The sequence below is a fragment of the Callithrix jacchus genome, chromosome 7, assembly GCF_049354715.1.
Source record: "Callithrix jacchus isolate 240 chromosome 7, calJac240_pri, whole genome shotgun sequence".
Classification (NCBI taxonomy): Eukaryota; Metazoa; Chordata; class Mammalia; order Primates; family Cebidae; genus Callithrix; species Callithrix jacchus.
In genome coordinates this window covers 82,343,021-82,359,194 of record NC_133508.1, presented here as the reverse complement: position 1 = coordinate 82,359,194, position 16,174 = coordinate 82,343,021, and the positions used below count along the sequence as shown (strand labels likewise).

The 16,174-nt window shown below is 40.2% G+C and overlaps 1 protein-coding gene across 14 annotated transcripts in view; it reads right to left on the bottom strand.

Moving 5' to 3' along the window:
* NASP (nuclear autoantigenic sperm protein) overlaps positions 1-16,174 on the bottom strand; it is a 46,554-nt gene that overhangs the window by 8,256 nt on the left and 22,124 nt on the right. For 3 of the 14 annotated variants that reach the window (XM_078331572.1, XM_078331573.1, XM_078331575.1), the window contains 4 exons: positions 6,369-6,479; positions 4,824-4,904; positions 3,037-3,146; positions 1,327-2,316 (listed from right to left, as the gene is read on the bottom strand). In XM_078331572.1, coding sequence (XP_078187698.1) covers positions 1,327-2,316; positions 3,037-3,146; positions 4,824-4,904; positions 6,369-6,479 — 1,292 coding nt within the window. Of the gene's footprint in view, positions 1-1,326; positions 2,317-3,036; positions 3,147-4,823; positions 4,905-6,368; positions 6,480-8,245; positions 8,319-8,950; positions 9,022-16,174 lie in introns of all 14 variants that reach the window. The other 11 variants (XM_078331570.1, XM_078331577.1, XM_078331571.1 and 8 more) reach the window with 6 other exon arrangements.

The window sequence follows — 16,174 nt, the reverse complement described above, 5'->3', positions numbered from 1 at the left end:
GGTACTGTTTTAGAATCAGACGTAATTTATGTGAGAGAGCTCTAACAATGTTAATTATGATCCAACTTGTTTTTGAACAAACTGTAGAGGACTATGACATCTCTGTTGTAGCTTATCATTCAAGGTCTTTAAGAGAGCCAGTTAGCAGAGCTTTTTACCATCCTTGCTCACAATCATTAAGATTGAGACATAGGAATTTTGTTTTGTTTTTTTCTATAAAGAACTCCTAAAGCTCAATGACAAACACAATGGTGCTACCATTTTAGCCAATTCATTTCCAGTTACTGAGCCTGTGCTAGCTGGAGTACAGGGACCTGCACATAGGTAGAAGGAAGTTTACCAGCATGAGTTTCAACTATTGAAGATGGGTCTCTGAAAATCTAAAACTTAAGAACACTTGAAATAGCCTGGCAATTACAAAAAGTAACAAATTAGTTGGAATATACCTGTGGTTAATACCAATGTTAGATGAACCTTATATACAGTAGAATCCTCAAATGATAGCACAAGTCAGACGTGCCAATTATGGAATAATTAGAGGCTTATACATCTTGATGAAATTTAATCACGATTAGACCAATAGCACTATAGAAAGCATCCACGCTTTGTAACATTCTAAAGTGACAAAAAATTGAGTTTAGCAGCCAAAGCAAGCATGAAATGAGGAAGAAAAGCAGCAAGAGAGCTAACGGTTATGTTTTTTGTTGCCTTGAGGAAGGTGGAGGTCCTGTTTTAACTAATGTGAATAAGCCTCTAAACACTTCCTGAAGACTTAAAGGTAGAGGAGGGCAACAGAATTCTTTAACTCTGGTGACAGAACACTCAAGGTTAACTGCCTTCACTAAAATGGCATGCCTGCTTCAGTGTACCAATTCAGTGGATTCTACTGCTCTGTTCCTGCTTCCTAACGTACAGAAAAGGAGTTATGAAAAGAACAATAAATTTAAAAATCCAGAGGCATGCAAGTGAACATCCATTCAGCATTCTCTGCCAGCCTAGCCCACCCCTCCCCTCATCTACCTTTTCCATCCCACTTTATTGGCTAGTATGCTGCAACAAGTTACTAATAGCTAGCCAAGTCTCAGAAATCACAGACGACCTATTTTGCAGTTAGTAAAAGTGTTAGTTTATAAGCCAGCTAAAGACTTGCTGCTTTTGATTTACTTCACTTTCACAACCTTGTTAAACTATCCCCTTTTCATTTAGCCCTTTCCTAATCCAAAGGCAGACGGAAAATCCTGAATGGAAGGCTGACTTTTACCCATAATTAGTGAGTCAAATCCAGAATGTACTCCACCCACTGCAGCTCTTGCATATCCCGGTTACCTTCACCCTCTTTCATCTGTTCTTCTCTCTCTTGTGTCTCTTCATTAGCAGCTATCTGAACTTTGTCTTCAGGTGATTTCTCAGTAGCTCCCTGGGCTACCTTGGTATCAACCCAATTTCCAGCTGCCTCAAACTCTTCTACAGACAGCTTAGTCTCTTCCTGACTAGGAACCAGCTTTGCCCTGACCTTCTCCTCTAGTCCTGAGCCATCTTTTATTTCTGTCTGTCTTTCTATAGAAGCCTGTGGTTCAACAGAAATCTGGTCTCCTACAGCTGACGGTCCACTGATGGCACCATCTTTAGGGAGAACTGTAGCCTCCTGCCCAGGCTCTGATCCAGCCTTTGTAGCCTCTGCTGTCACCTCTGGCAACTCTTCAGCAGATGGCACTTCTTGACCTACCAGCTGCTCAAGAACTGCCTTTCCTGCATCATTATCAGAGGTAACTACCTTCTCCTCTGGCTCGTCCCCACCCACATCCACTGGTTTGGCTGTCGGGTCTAAAGACTCTGCTTCTACCTCCACTGCAGTGCCCTGCTTTTCTAGAGTCACCACAGGCCGCTCTTCTGAAACTTCATTTGGCTTCTCCTCTACGCTTACAATTACCTCTCCCTGCTTCTCCTGACCTCCTTTTTCTCTGTACTCTTCTTGGACATCAGTTCCAGAAACTGATTGTTCTTCCTCAGCATCTGGTACTTCCTGTTCTGGCTTCCCAGAAGGGACCTCAGCTTCATTTGGCCCTTCTGGTGCTGCTCCTCCTTTTGCCTCTTCAGAGGTTTCAGTTAACCGATCTAGAGTCAAGTCAACTTTTTCCTGTGGCTCCACTGCAGATTCACTTATCTCCATATCTTCTCTTCCACCCTTCTCCATTTCACTCTCCTGTTCTTTATCAGTTTCAGGTTTTGCCAAAGACTTGTCTTCTGTTTTTTTGGCTTCTTCTTTTTCTCCCATGGCGTCATAAACCTGTTCTCTCAACTCTTCCCTTGCTTCCTCTACATGGTTAAAGAACATGAAGCATAAACATGTCTTCGAGTTTAATGATATAGGCATAAATGGAAACTAAAAATACATTCCCTTTAAACCCTCAAAAAGCCTACCAAGTTTTAGCAGATGGCCTAAAAACTATCTGCCCCCTAGAGAAAAGGAAAGGGAGCGTCCCAGCTAGCAGAGCAACTTACTGCAAAGGAAACCCAAGCTTGTTAAACTAGACATTGTTTTACTTGAGCATTCCGATTACCAGTTAGGTAAGAGATGCCAAGCTTTTTAATTCTCCCCCATCCGGTATGTAAAACTCTAGTAGCCAAATTCAGCTTAGAAATTATATAAATTTCATAGACATAAAAAATGTGAAAGGGCTCTAAAAGTACCGCTATTAAAATAACTGAACTGCACACCCTGTTTAAAAAATCTGCATCACAAAAATATTTAAGGTTGTAATAGTATTTAAAACACCAATTTAATTTTGCTTTTTATCTTTTTGGTTTAAAAACCTCCAACTGAAATAACCAGATTCACTTAAGAAATTAAGTTATTCTCTTATAAAAACCTGCTGTGAGTTTCAGCTACCCCTACTGCAATCTCCACCAGATGCAGGCATCACCCAAGCATCTTAGGAGAGACCATCCAGGACAGGTAGAGCCCTGTTTCCACCACTTGTATACAAGAAATATACAATGTCGCATCTCTTGAATGTCACATGCAACTCCACATACCATCTATGTTATCATTATTTTCTACCAGAGATTCATCTTCTGTTTTTTCTCCTTCTTCCTCTTCCACATGCACACCTTCCAAGGCATTTCCCAACACACCATTCTCCATTCTAGAAGAATAAGAGGAGAAAGCACCAAAGGTTAGATGGCTAGAACCTAACAATTTTTTCTAAGACAAAAATTATAGTCCTATATTATAAAAGCAAGGGAAGAATAAGCCAAGCACAGGCAATGTAGAACTATACATACACAAGGAAGCAATGATCAAAACTTTAATAAATCCAAACTGCAAGAGTACTGAAGAAAATAAGCATATTTTTCCATCCAGCCACCTGAAAAGCATGATGTCTCTTGTCAAAAGAAAAAGACTTATACGCATTCCCTTTGTAACAGGACCACAGTTTCCCAAACTTTGTATCCACCCCATTTCTCTAAACAGCCAAAAATACTCTAGCAAGATTTTCATGGCAAATCATCATAAAGTTCAATATGATTACAAGATTAAAAACTTACCAGAACTGGGCCAAGCACAGTGGCTCACGCCTGTAATCCCACCACTTTGGGAAGCCAGCGTAGGCTGATTACCTGAGGTCAGGAGTTCGAGACCATCCTGACCAACATAGTGAAATTCCGTCTCTACTAACAATACATAAATTAGTTGGGGATGGTGGCGCACGCCTGTAATCCTGGCTACTAGGGAGGCTGAGAGGTAGGAGAATTGCTTGAACCCAGGAGGCAGAAGTTACAGTGAGCCAAGATTGTGCCACTGCACTCCAGCCTGAGCAACAGAGTAAGAGTCCGTCTCAAAATAAAAATAAATAGCTAATTAATTAATTAGCCAGGTGTGCTGGCACATGCCTGTAATCCCAGCTACTCAGGAGGCTGAGGCAGGAGAATCGCTTGAACCCACAAGATGGAGGATGCAGCGAGCTGAGATCACACCACTGCACTCCAGCCTGGCCCAAAAAAAGTGAGGCTTTGTCTCAAACCGTCCCCCCCTCCCACACACACACACATCTTACCAGAACTGAGATTAAATAGATGACATCATTTCCTACTTTGCATATACCCTCAACAGAACTTATTCGGGTTAATAAATTCTGGTAGAACATAGCCAAGAACTTTTCAGTATTAAGAGTTTATTTTTAACAGTCTCACATGCTAGTTCTTTCCAGTTGTCACTCTATTCAGTCCTTGTTTTGAGCTAGCTCGGGGGTACTTTTAAAGATTCTCACTCTAAACTGGGCGCAGTGGCTCACACCTGTAATCCCAGCACTTTGGGAGGCCAAGGTGGGTGGATCACCTGAGGTTGGGAGTTTAAGACCAGCCTGACCAACATAGAGAAACCCCACCTCTACTAAAAATATAAAATTAGCTAGACATGGTGGCACATGGCTGTAATCCCAGCTACTCGGGACTCTGAGGAAGGAGAACTGCTTGAACCCGGGAGGCAGAGGTTGTGGTGAGCCAAGATGGCACCATTGCACTCCAGCCTGGGCAACAAAAGCGAAACTCCGTCTCAAAAATAAATAAATAAAAATAAAGATTATCTGTATTGAACTTTGGATCATTCACTATTGGAAAGATCTTTGCTTCTAATGACTCGAAAAGTCAAAACTTAAATATAACTACTAACTGCATCAAGTGCCATTCACAACTTCCAACACTACTTCGAGCTCCTTCAAAACTCTCTAGGTAAAACCAGTCTCGCTTGACTTATGTGAAATCTCAAAGCTGGTAAATAATCTTAACAAGGAAACTTCAGTTTGTAAATATAACATCCATACCTTGCCAACTCCAGAAGTGATTTCCCATAGAAAAAGAAAGCTTCTCCACACTCATTAGCTGTCTCTCCATACTTCTTACCTCTGCAAAGAGAATAAACATCTAAAATCTGAATTAACATCTAGTCTAAAACATTTAGCTCTAGTTCTTCAGTTATAAATTAGTATTTCTTCCGTAACATACTCCTTCCAAAGAAATCAATATTCCTGTTGCTTTCAAGTCAAGGTCAAAAGGACTTTAAGAAACAATGCATGAAAATCTTGTGTGCTCTTTATCAATATATATCCTAAGTGACATACTGTGCTACAACTGGTAATATAATTTAGGTATTAAAACAGGTATTCCTCCTGCTACAAGATGGATGTCAATATGGACCAGAATAGTTAAAGGACTTTTGGCTGGGACCTAGAAGATGATTGAGGCCCATAGAAAGGCATGATGTAAAGAGCAGACTATCTGGAGTTGTTCTGCATGGGTTCAAATACTATCTTTAACCAATAACTAGCGGTGAGACCTTAGACAGATTAGTCTCACAGTCCCTTAGTTTTCTCATCTGTCAAATGGGAATGTTAATAACTATTTGTTCAAAGAGCTATTGAAAGAACTAAATAAGTTAATATATGTAAAAGCACTGAAAACAATGTTTAGCTACCAACTTCTAAGCAACTGCAACAATGCTAAGAATGTATGAAAAATGTGCCAAAGATCTATGAAAAATGTTGTGCTAATAACAGCACTATCAATCCTGACTTCCTTGGGCCTAAAGGGTTTCCACAGACACTGAACTTCTAGTGTTCAATTGGGAAAGTCAGGCTGGGCTCAGTGGCTCATGCCTGCAATCCCTTTACAAAGCACTTTGGGAGGCAAAGGCAGACAAATTCCTTAAGCCCAAGAGTTTGAGATCAGCCTGGGTAATGTGGGGAAACACCATCTCTACAAAGAAAATACAAATATTAGCTGGGCATGGTGGCACACACCTGTTGTCCCAGCTTCTGGGGAGGCTGAGGTAGGGGGATAACTTGAACCTGGGAAGTGAGCATGAGAGCATCCTACTGCCCTCCAGCCTGGATGACAGAGACTCTGTCTCAAAAAAGTCGGGGGCGGGGGGAGGGGTGGGCAGGGCAGGGGGAAGTCCTGGACAAACCAGGACAAGGTGTGGTCACCCAAATTAGTGATGATTGAAATACAAATTGTGTTACTCAGGAAAATGAAAGGGTAGAATTGCTAGGTGATATTTAGGTTTTACACCTACAGTTAGTGGTACAAACGACATGAAAAATAATTAAATGTGTTTTCTTTTTTTTTTTTTTAAAAAAAGATGGGGTTTCACCATGATGGCCAGGCTGGTTTTGAACTCCTAACCTCAGGTGATCTACCCACCTCAGCCTCCCAAAGTGCTAGGATTACAGGCGTGAGCCACCACACCTGGCTAATCAAATGTTTTAAAACTCTTGCTCTTCATGCTTTTTCCCCATTAAACAATCTTTTATAACTCAAGGTTTATTAGGAAGATACTATTACATCACAGCAAAATATACAATACTTACAAAAGACTAGCTGCTTCCTGGAATGCATTGACAGCTGCTGGAATATCCCCCATCACCAGATGTTTCTGTCCTAAACCCAGTAATTTCTTAGCTTCACTATCCACATCCAGACTGCAAAAAAAAAAAAAAAAAAAGACTTTTTTTCTAGTATCATAGTATCAAGTACTGTTTAAATCAGTATTTTCTGAATACCTGTTATATTTGAACAAGAGTTTAATTTTTTTAAACTTTTGGACTACTCTGGCAAGGCCTGAATAACACTTATTTACCATCATAAAACCAAAAGAAATCTTAAAGGCAACATTCCCAGAAGCTTGACTAAAATATTTTCTCATAATGGCTCATCTACTCACAAAGCCTGTATTGTATGTTACTATAAATATTTGCTAATTAAGCAACAAATAAAAAAGGTATCATAAAAGAACTATAAATTCATACAAACTGTACTAGCTAAAAGAAATATTAAAATTAAGAAGCATTTAGGTAAATAGGGCAAGAGGCAGTGATTTTAAGATTAAGACAATGTAGTATTGGCATAAAACAAAGCAAATGGATCAGATAGAACAACACAGAGTACAAAAATAGATCCACAAATATATGACTAACTGAAATTTTGACAAAGGTACTAAGGCAATGCAATTGGGAATGGATAATCTTTCTAACAAATGGTGCTGGAGTAACTATAAATTCATATGCAATAAAGTGAACTTCAGCTGTTATACCTCATACAAAAAATTTGAAATGGATCATAGGCTTTCTAAATATAAGATTTAAACCGGGCAGGCACGGTGGCTCATGCCTGTAATCCCAGCACTTTGGGAGGTCAAGGCAGGTGGATGACAAGGTCAAGAGATCAAGACCATCCTGACCAACGTGGTGAAACCCTTTCTCTATTAAAAATACAAAAAAATCAGCTGGTCTTGGTGGCAGGCACCTATAATTCCAGCTACTTGGAAGGCTGAGGCAAAAAAATTGCTTGAACCCAGGAGGTGGTGGTTGCGGTGAGCTGAGATCGCGCCACTGCACTCCAACCTCAGCGACAGAGTGAGATTCTGTCTCAAAAAAAGAAAAAAAGATTTAAATGATAAAATTTCGACAAAAATATACAGGAGAATAATCTTAGTGACTTTAGGTTTGGCAAAGACTTCTTAAATATGAAAGAAGCACAAACTATTAACAAGAGAAAAAAATCAATAAACTAGACAAACCACTAGAACAGTTTTAAAAACAAAGCAAGCCAAACTGGGAGAAAATATACACAAAACTTCTGAGAAAGGACTTGAATACGTAACTCTTAGAATGCAATAAAATTAACAATCCAATAAAAAGGGGGCAAAAGATTTTAACAAATATGTCATCAAAGATACAAGGATGGCAAATAAGCACATGAAAAAGATGTCAGTATTACTGGTCACTCAAAAAACTACAAACTAAACCCACAATAAGATACTGTTACACTCACTATAATGGCTAATATGTTAAAAGACTGACTCAAGTGATGATGAAGATGTAGATCAACTAGAACTCTCAAACACTGCTAGAAAGAACACAATGCTAGAATCACTTCAGAAAACAGCTTCGGAGATTCTTAAAGTTATATATATACCAGCCATATATCTAACCATTCTACTCCTAGGTATAAACCGCAAAAATGGAAATGAATGCCCATACAAAGACTTGTACACAAATATTCACAGCAGCTTTATTTGTATGCCAAAAACTGGAAACCTAAATGGATAGACAAATTGTGATATATCTACGTCATGAAATGTCATTCACCAACAAAAACAATGAACTACTAATACATGTGGTAACATGGATGAATCTCAAAATAATTGTGCTGAATCAAAAAAACTGCAAAAAGAAACAGTACTTACTGTATGATTCTATTTAGATAATATTCTACAAAATGCAACCCATCTTCAGTGACAGAAAGCAGATTAATGGTTGCTGGGGAGGGAATGAAGTACAAAGGCAAATGAGGAAACTTTGAGGTGATGAATACGCTCATTATCTTGACTGTGATAATGGTTTATAGGTGTATATATGTAAAAATTCATAATTGTTACTTTAAAGTTATGTGCAGTTTCCTGTGTATTAATTAGACCTTCATTTAATGTTTCTTACAGCTTTAAGAAAAACCTGGGGCAGTTCCATTAATAGAAACCAAATTAGTTGGAAGGATAACTGGTCATCTTAATTCAATCAACAATACTTGGGCACCTAATATTGCTGGGCACAATTCAAGACTGATTATAACAAGAGTGAGCTAAGACCACATGGACAATATCAAATTTAAGCAAATACTTTAAAGTAAGAAGGCAAGCCCAAAAAAATACAGAGGGGGGAAAAAGGCACTCTAAGGGTAGAGGCAACAGTAAGTTCAAAGCTTAAAGAAGCTTGCTTAAAATAATTGAGAAACAGAAAAATTTTCCAGCTAGAGTAAGCTGGGGAAGAAATATGGGAAATAAAGGGAAAGAGGGAGAGGGTAGCATCACATTACAATAGACTTTGAGACAGAACAAGTATAGAATTAGGGAGAAAACCAGTTAGAAATAAAGTCTAAGGCAGGTGGTTCCTACCTACAATCCCAGCACTTTGGGAGGCCAAGGTGGGATGATCATTTGAGCCCAGGAGTTCCAGACTAGCAACTCTACAGGAAAATATAAAAATTAGCTGACATCATGGTGTACACCTGTAGTCCCAGCTACCTGGGAGGCTGAGGCAGGAGGACTGTCTGAGCCTAGAAATTCAAGACTGCAGTGAACCAGGATCACACCACTACACTCCAGCCTGAGCAACAGAGCAAGACCCTATGTCAAAAACATAAATTTAAAAAGGTCGCCTGGTGGGGTGTGGTGACTCATGCCTGCAATCCTAGCACTTTGGGAGGTCAAGGTGGGTGGATCACGAGGTCAGGAGATCGAGAACATCCTGGCCAATATGGTGAAACCTCGTCTCTACTAAAAATACAGAAATTAGCTAAGCATAGTGGCACATACCTGTAGTCCCAGCTAATAGGGAGGCTGAGGCAGAAGAATTGCTTGAACCCCGAGGCAGAGGTTGCAGTGAGCCGAGATTATACCACTGCACTCCAGGTCTAAGGGAAAAAAAAAAAAAAAAAAGGCCGGGCACAGTGGCTCACGCCTATAATCGCAGCACTTTGGGGGGCCAAGGCGGGTGGATCACGAGGTCAAGAGATCAAGACCATCCTGGTCAACAAGGTGAAACCCCGTCTCTACTAAAAAATACAATAATTAGTTGGGCGTGGTGATGCGCGCCTGTAGTCCCAGCTACTCAGGAGGCTGAAGCAGGAGAATTGCTTGAACCCAGGAGGCGGAGGTTGCGGTGAGCCAAGTTCATGCCATGGCACTCCAGTCTGGGTAACAACAGCGAAACTCCGTCTCAAAAAAAAAAAAAAAAAAAACCAAGACTCGTTTTCCATAAAAAAGGAAAGAAAGAAACCATATGAATCTAGACAAGAACCTGAAGAGTATTACAGAGGATTAGGTTCGAATATACTTATTTTACAATGTACTAATAGCTTAGATATGTAATTTCTTGAATGAAAGAGAGATAACGCAAATGTTTTAAGGCCTAGCCAACTGGTATTAAGTGTTATTGATGAACTATGTAGAACTTTTACCTACATTTAAATCCTAGGATCCAAACCTCATAAAATTATTGAATCATTACCCCCACTTTACAGATGGAAAACTGAACATTAATGGCAGTGATTCAAATCTACACAATCAAGATTCGAAATTCTAGAACATTGCCATTTACTAAGAAAAAGTCAATTGAAGAAAAAGCCACTGAGGAACAAGGCAATCAATTACTGTACAGTATTTGGCTTTGGATATGTTAATTCTTTTTTTTTTTGAGACAGAGTTTCGTTCTTGTTACCCAGGCTGGAGTGCAATGGCGCGATCTCAGCTCACCGCAACCTCCGCCTCCTGGGTTCAGGCAATTCTCCTGCCTCAGCCTCCTGAGTAGCTGGGATTACAGGTATGCGCCACCACGCCCAGCTAATTTTTTGTATTTTTAGTAGAGGCGGGGTTTCACCAGGTTGACCATGATGGTCTCGATCTCTTGACCTCGTGATCCACCGTGCCCGGCTGGATATGTTAATTCTAAGATGCCTATTAGACCTCCAAGATATAATAAGGGAAAAATTTTGGGAGATATATGGGGACTAGAGATACAAATGGGATTCAGATGCTTAAAGCCACAGGACTTAACAGGGAGTATATATACAGAGTGGCTACTAATTGAAGAGGTAGGACTTGAGACCTTTTCATTAGTAGGAAGCCTTCCAACATTTATATGTAGGTAAGAATAAGGGTTTGGGGTAAAAGTCAGTGAAGGAAAAGAGACAAGAAAATAATATGAAGTAAAGTAACAAAGCTGGGTGTAGTGGCTGACAAACATGGTGAAACCCGTCTCTACTAAAAATACAAAAATTAACCAGGCATGGTGGTGCACACCTGTAATACCAGCTACTGGGGAGGCTGAGGCAGGAGAACTGCTTGAACCCAGGAGGCAGAGGTTGCAGTGAGCCAAGATTGCACCATTGCACTCCAGGATGGGTGACAAAGAATCCATCTAAAAAAAAAAAAAATTAACTCAGCTGAGAAATGACTACCAGAGTAAGGAATATGGGTGGTATTAATGAGCACAAACAAGACTATTTTAGTAGAATGACAGAGAAAAACTTGAACCTTCAATTAGGAACAAAAGAGGAAGTAGAGAAAGAGTGGACACCTCTTTGATATTTTCCTGTCAAAGAAACTAATGTGAGGTAATAGATGAAGGGAGGTATGAGGAGTCAACAAATAGTTAAACCTGATGATACCTAGTGGGTTGATACAACTTATCTCATAGGAAACAAGAGTAGTATTGTTGCATAGAGAACTACAGGAGCTATATTCTTAAGCAAATGATGAGTGGGATCTTGTGAACAAATGGAGATGACGGTGTTACATAAGAGCAAAGAAACTTTGGTGTCAGGATCCTTTACACTGCTACATTACTGAAGCCCCAAGTCTCTGTGTATGCAAGTTATATCTATCAGCATCCACCATACTGAAATTAAAACTAAAATAATTTTAAATATTTTAAAATGGTACATGTTAATAACATGGCTTTTGAGAAACAACTCTTCAAAACAAAAATTTGTTAATAGTGGCAGTTTTACATTTTTACAAATCTCCGAAATGTCTGACAGAAGATAGCTGCATTTCCATATTCACTATTCTGTAATGTTTTGTTTTCATTAAAGTACAAGAATATCTGACTTGACCTAGATATGTAGTTGGAAAGGAAACATTTAGTCTTTAGAGATAACTTGGTATTTTGTTACCATACCCAAACCCAACAAGTGGCATTTATTATTATTATTTTTTATTTTGAGATGGAGTCTTGCTCTGTCACCCAGGCTGGAATGCAGTGGTGCAATCTCAGTTTACTGCAACCTCCAGCTCCTGGGTACAAGCCATTCTCCTGACTCAGTCTCCCGAATAGCTGGAATTACAGGTAGGCGCCACCACACCGAGCTACTTTTTGTATTTTTAATAGAGACAGTTTCACCTTGTTGACCAGGCTGTTCTCAAAATCCTGACCTCAAGTGATCCGCAGCCTTGGCCTCCCAAAGTTCTGGGATTGCAGGCATGAGCCACCGGACTAGGCCAACAAGTGATAATTTCTTAAAGGTTAGTTGTACTGTACAATCTAAAAACACTGATGAACTTATACTGGTACGTTAAAAACCAGTCTATCTTGTATTCTGGATCTTCTACTTATAAACGATTACATAAACCCACGGTCATAGCAGCAGTACTCACAATAAAAAGCAAGGGAATTCTGAGACACCACAACAGGGATGAACGTTAAGAACACTATGCTAAGTGAAATAAGCCAGTCATAAAAAGATAAAAGTTCTATTATTCCATTTATATGAGGTACCTAAAGCAGCCAAATTCAGAGAGACAGAACGCAGAATGGTGGTTGCCAGGAGCTATAGGCTAAAGAGTAAGCTGTTTATGGGTAATAGTTTCAGATTTGCAAGATAAGATTGGGTGTACAACAATGTGAATGTACTTCACACGGACTTAAACACTTAAAAATATGGAAACTTTTATATTATGTGTATTTTACAACTTAAAAATCAATTTCATCAGAACAAAGTATTAGGATACTGTCAGTCTCACAACAGCAGTTGATATAACTTACCCAAAATTTCTATTTTTCATATGAAAGCTCACATTCTATCACTAGCACCTGATACTGTCAGTTATTTCCCTTAAAGTGACAGGCTCACTGTATTCATTGCAGAGAAAACATCTGCTAAATTTCAAGTCTAAATAAAAGTTTGTCTGTTGGTCATTCATTCAAAAATAAAACTTTTAATTAAATAAGATTCTTTCAAATAAAAGCCAGTAAATAAAATTACATTAAAAAGCAGCTCAATCAGAGAACGATCCAAGATGGCCGATCGCTAACATCCTGGGATTGCAGCTCTCAGGGAAGGCACGGAGAACTAGAGGACGCCACACTTTCAGACAAATTCTGGTCGCTCCCAGAGCAGAAGATCCCCCAGTGGAGGAAACACACGGGTGGCCAGCGCGACTCTCATGGCCGGCGCAGCGGTTCCACCGGCACCTCTGCGCGGCAGCTCTCGGAGCAGAGCAAACAGGTTCGGAGGACCCCCAAGGGCCCCAGCAGGACACCAGAGCCCAGCGCAGTGGCTGTGACGGCACCTCGGCGCGGTAGCGCTCCGCCCAGAGTAAACGGGACCGGTTCCCCTTCTGACCGACGTTTGGAGCCCCGGGAAGGCAGAGTCACCTACTACGGACACAAGAAGGAAGCCAGACAGGAGAATCCTGGGCAGAAAAGCACCATCAGTTTTAACGCAGCTGCTCTGGCCCTGGGAACTAACAACCTGGACGTCTACTCAAGAGACCTAATCTGAAAGTTGCTAATTTCAAAGACGACAGGAGGATAAATTTACAATGATGGGAAGAAACCAGCGTAAAAAAGCTGAGAATACTCAAAGTCAGAATGCCTCTCCCTCTAAAGATGATCACAGTTCCACATCAACAATGGAACAAGGCTTGATGGAGAACGAGCGCCTCCTGATGACAGAATCACTCTTCAAGGAATGGATAATAACAAACTTCGGTGAGTTAAAAAAAAATGTTGTAGCCCAACGTAAAGAAACTAGGAACTTTGAAAAAAGGTTTGATGAAATCCTATTGAGAATAGACAACTTAGAGAGGAGTATGAGTGAATTAATGGAACTGAAGAATACAATACAGGAACTCCGAGAAGTATGCACAGGTTTAAACACTCGAATTGTTCAAGCAGAAGAAGGGATATCAGAGGTCAAAGTCCAACTTAATGAAATAAAACGCGAAGAAAAGATTAGAGAAAAAAGGATAAAAAGGAATGAGCAATGTCTCCAAGAAATGTGGGACTATGTGAAAAGACCTAATTTACGTTTGATAGGTGTACCTGAATGCGACGGAGAGAATGAATCCAAGCTGGAAAATACCCTTCAGGATATTATTCAGGAAAATTTTCCTAAACTAGCAAAGCAGGTCAACATTCAACCCCAGGTAATACAGAGAACACCACAAAGATATTCCTCAAGAAGAGCAACCCCAAGGCACATCATCATTAGATTCACCAGGGTTGAAACGAAGAAGAAAATACTAAGGGCGGCCAGAGAGAAAGGTCAGGTTACCCACAAAGGCAAGCCTATCAGACTTACAGCAGATCTCTCGGCAGAAACTCTACAGGCCAGAAGAGAGTGGGGGCCAATATTCAACATCCTCAAAGAACAGAACCTTCAGCCCAGAATTTCATATCCAGCCAAACTAAGCTTCACAACTGAAGGAAAAATAAAATCTTTTATGAACAAGCAAGAACTCAGACATTTTATTACCACCAGGCCTGCTTTACAAGAGCTTCTGAAAGAAGCATTACACACAGAAAGAAACAACCAGTATTATTAGCCTTTCTAAAAATACACCAAAAAGTAAAGAGCACCAACATAAAGAAGAATTTACACCAACGAATGGATAAAACAGCCAGTCAACATCAAATGGCAGTAACCCTAAATTTAAACTGACTAAATCCCCTAATCAAAAGACACAGCCAAAACCCAATGGCATGTTACATCCAGACCTGTTTCACATGCAAGGATACACAAAGACTCAAAACAAAGGGATGGAGAAAGATTTACCAACCAAATAGAGAGCAAAAATAAATAATAAATAAATAAAAAGCAGGAGTTGCAATTCTCGTATCGGATAAAATAGATTTTAAAGCAACAAAGATACAGTGGTAAAAGGATCAATGCAACAACAAGAGCTAACGATCCTAACACCCAGATACGAGACTTAGATGCAATGAGACAGAACATTAATAAGGATATCAAGGACTCGAACTCAGATCCGGAACAAGTAAACTTAATAAATATATAGAGAGCTCTCCACTTCAAATACACAAAATATACATTCTTGTCAATATCACATCACACCTACCCATAAGCTTAAATGAAACATTGACTGGCCATCATTAATACCCAATTTTTTTCAAAATAAAGCAATATTTCCATTTACTCTCCCTCTTTCTTTCTCTCCTTTACTTATTTTTATTTTTTCTTTCCTTCTCTCAAAAAAAAAGAAATCAACTTGTAAACCTCTAGATCCAGGTCAGCAATGTCTCTCTCATTGCTTGATTTCCTTTCTTCCCTTCCCTCCCTCCCTACCGTCCTTCTTCCCTCCCTTCCTGCCTTCCCCCCACCACCAAAAAAAAAAAAAAAAAAAAAAGCAGCTCAATCAATTACCCTACCCCACCCCCAGATGGAGTCTTGCTCTGTCACCTAGACTGGAGTGCAGTGGTGCAATCTCAGCTCACTGCAACCTCTGCCTCCCAAGATCAAGCAATTCTCCTGCCTCAATGTCCCGAGTAACTGGGATTACAGGTGCTGGCTAATTTTTGCATTTTTTTTTAGTACAGACAGAGTTTCACCATGTTGGCCAAGCTGGTCTCAAACTCCTGACCTCGTGATCCACCCACCTTGGCCTCCCAAAGTGCTGGGATTACAGGCATGAGCCACCACACGCCATCTCAATTCTTAATTAAAATCACACAAGGGCTTTTCCTAAAGACCACTGTACCAGCCAGGAGCAGTGGCTCAAGCCTGTAATCCCAGCACTTTGGGAGGCCAGGGCAGATGGATCATCTGAGGTCAGAAGTTCAAGATCAGACTGACCGGCATGGTGAAACCCCATCTCTACTAAAAATGCAAAAATTAGCTGGGCATGGTGGTGCGCAACTGTAATCCCAGCTACTCAGGAGGCTGAAGCAGGAGAGTCGCCTGACTCCAGGAGGCAGAGGTTACAGTGAGCCGAGATCATGCGATTGCACTCCAGGCTGGGCATCTAAAGCGAAACCTCGTCTTGTGGCGGGGGGGGGGGGGGGGCGGCGGCGGCAGAGAAAAGCACACTTACTTTTGATATGCTGAAGCACTCCATCCACAATCCCTATTTTACCAGGTTATTTTAAAGCCATGTAGTTAATGACTGAGAATTAATAAACTTAAGTTTGTAGTGCTTCATCATGAGCATTTTCTAAGTGAAGGTGATAGTGAAGAACACAAAAGAGTTGCTATTACTGTTTGTTGCCACTGCCTTGATTTATGTTAAGGACAGTAATTTTATCCACCATTATTCTAGCAACATCAGTGCCAGTGGTCAACACAGTAAAAAGGCAGTCTTGCTATTATGTAAACAGTTTTA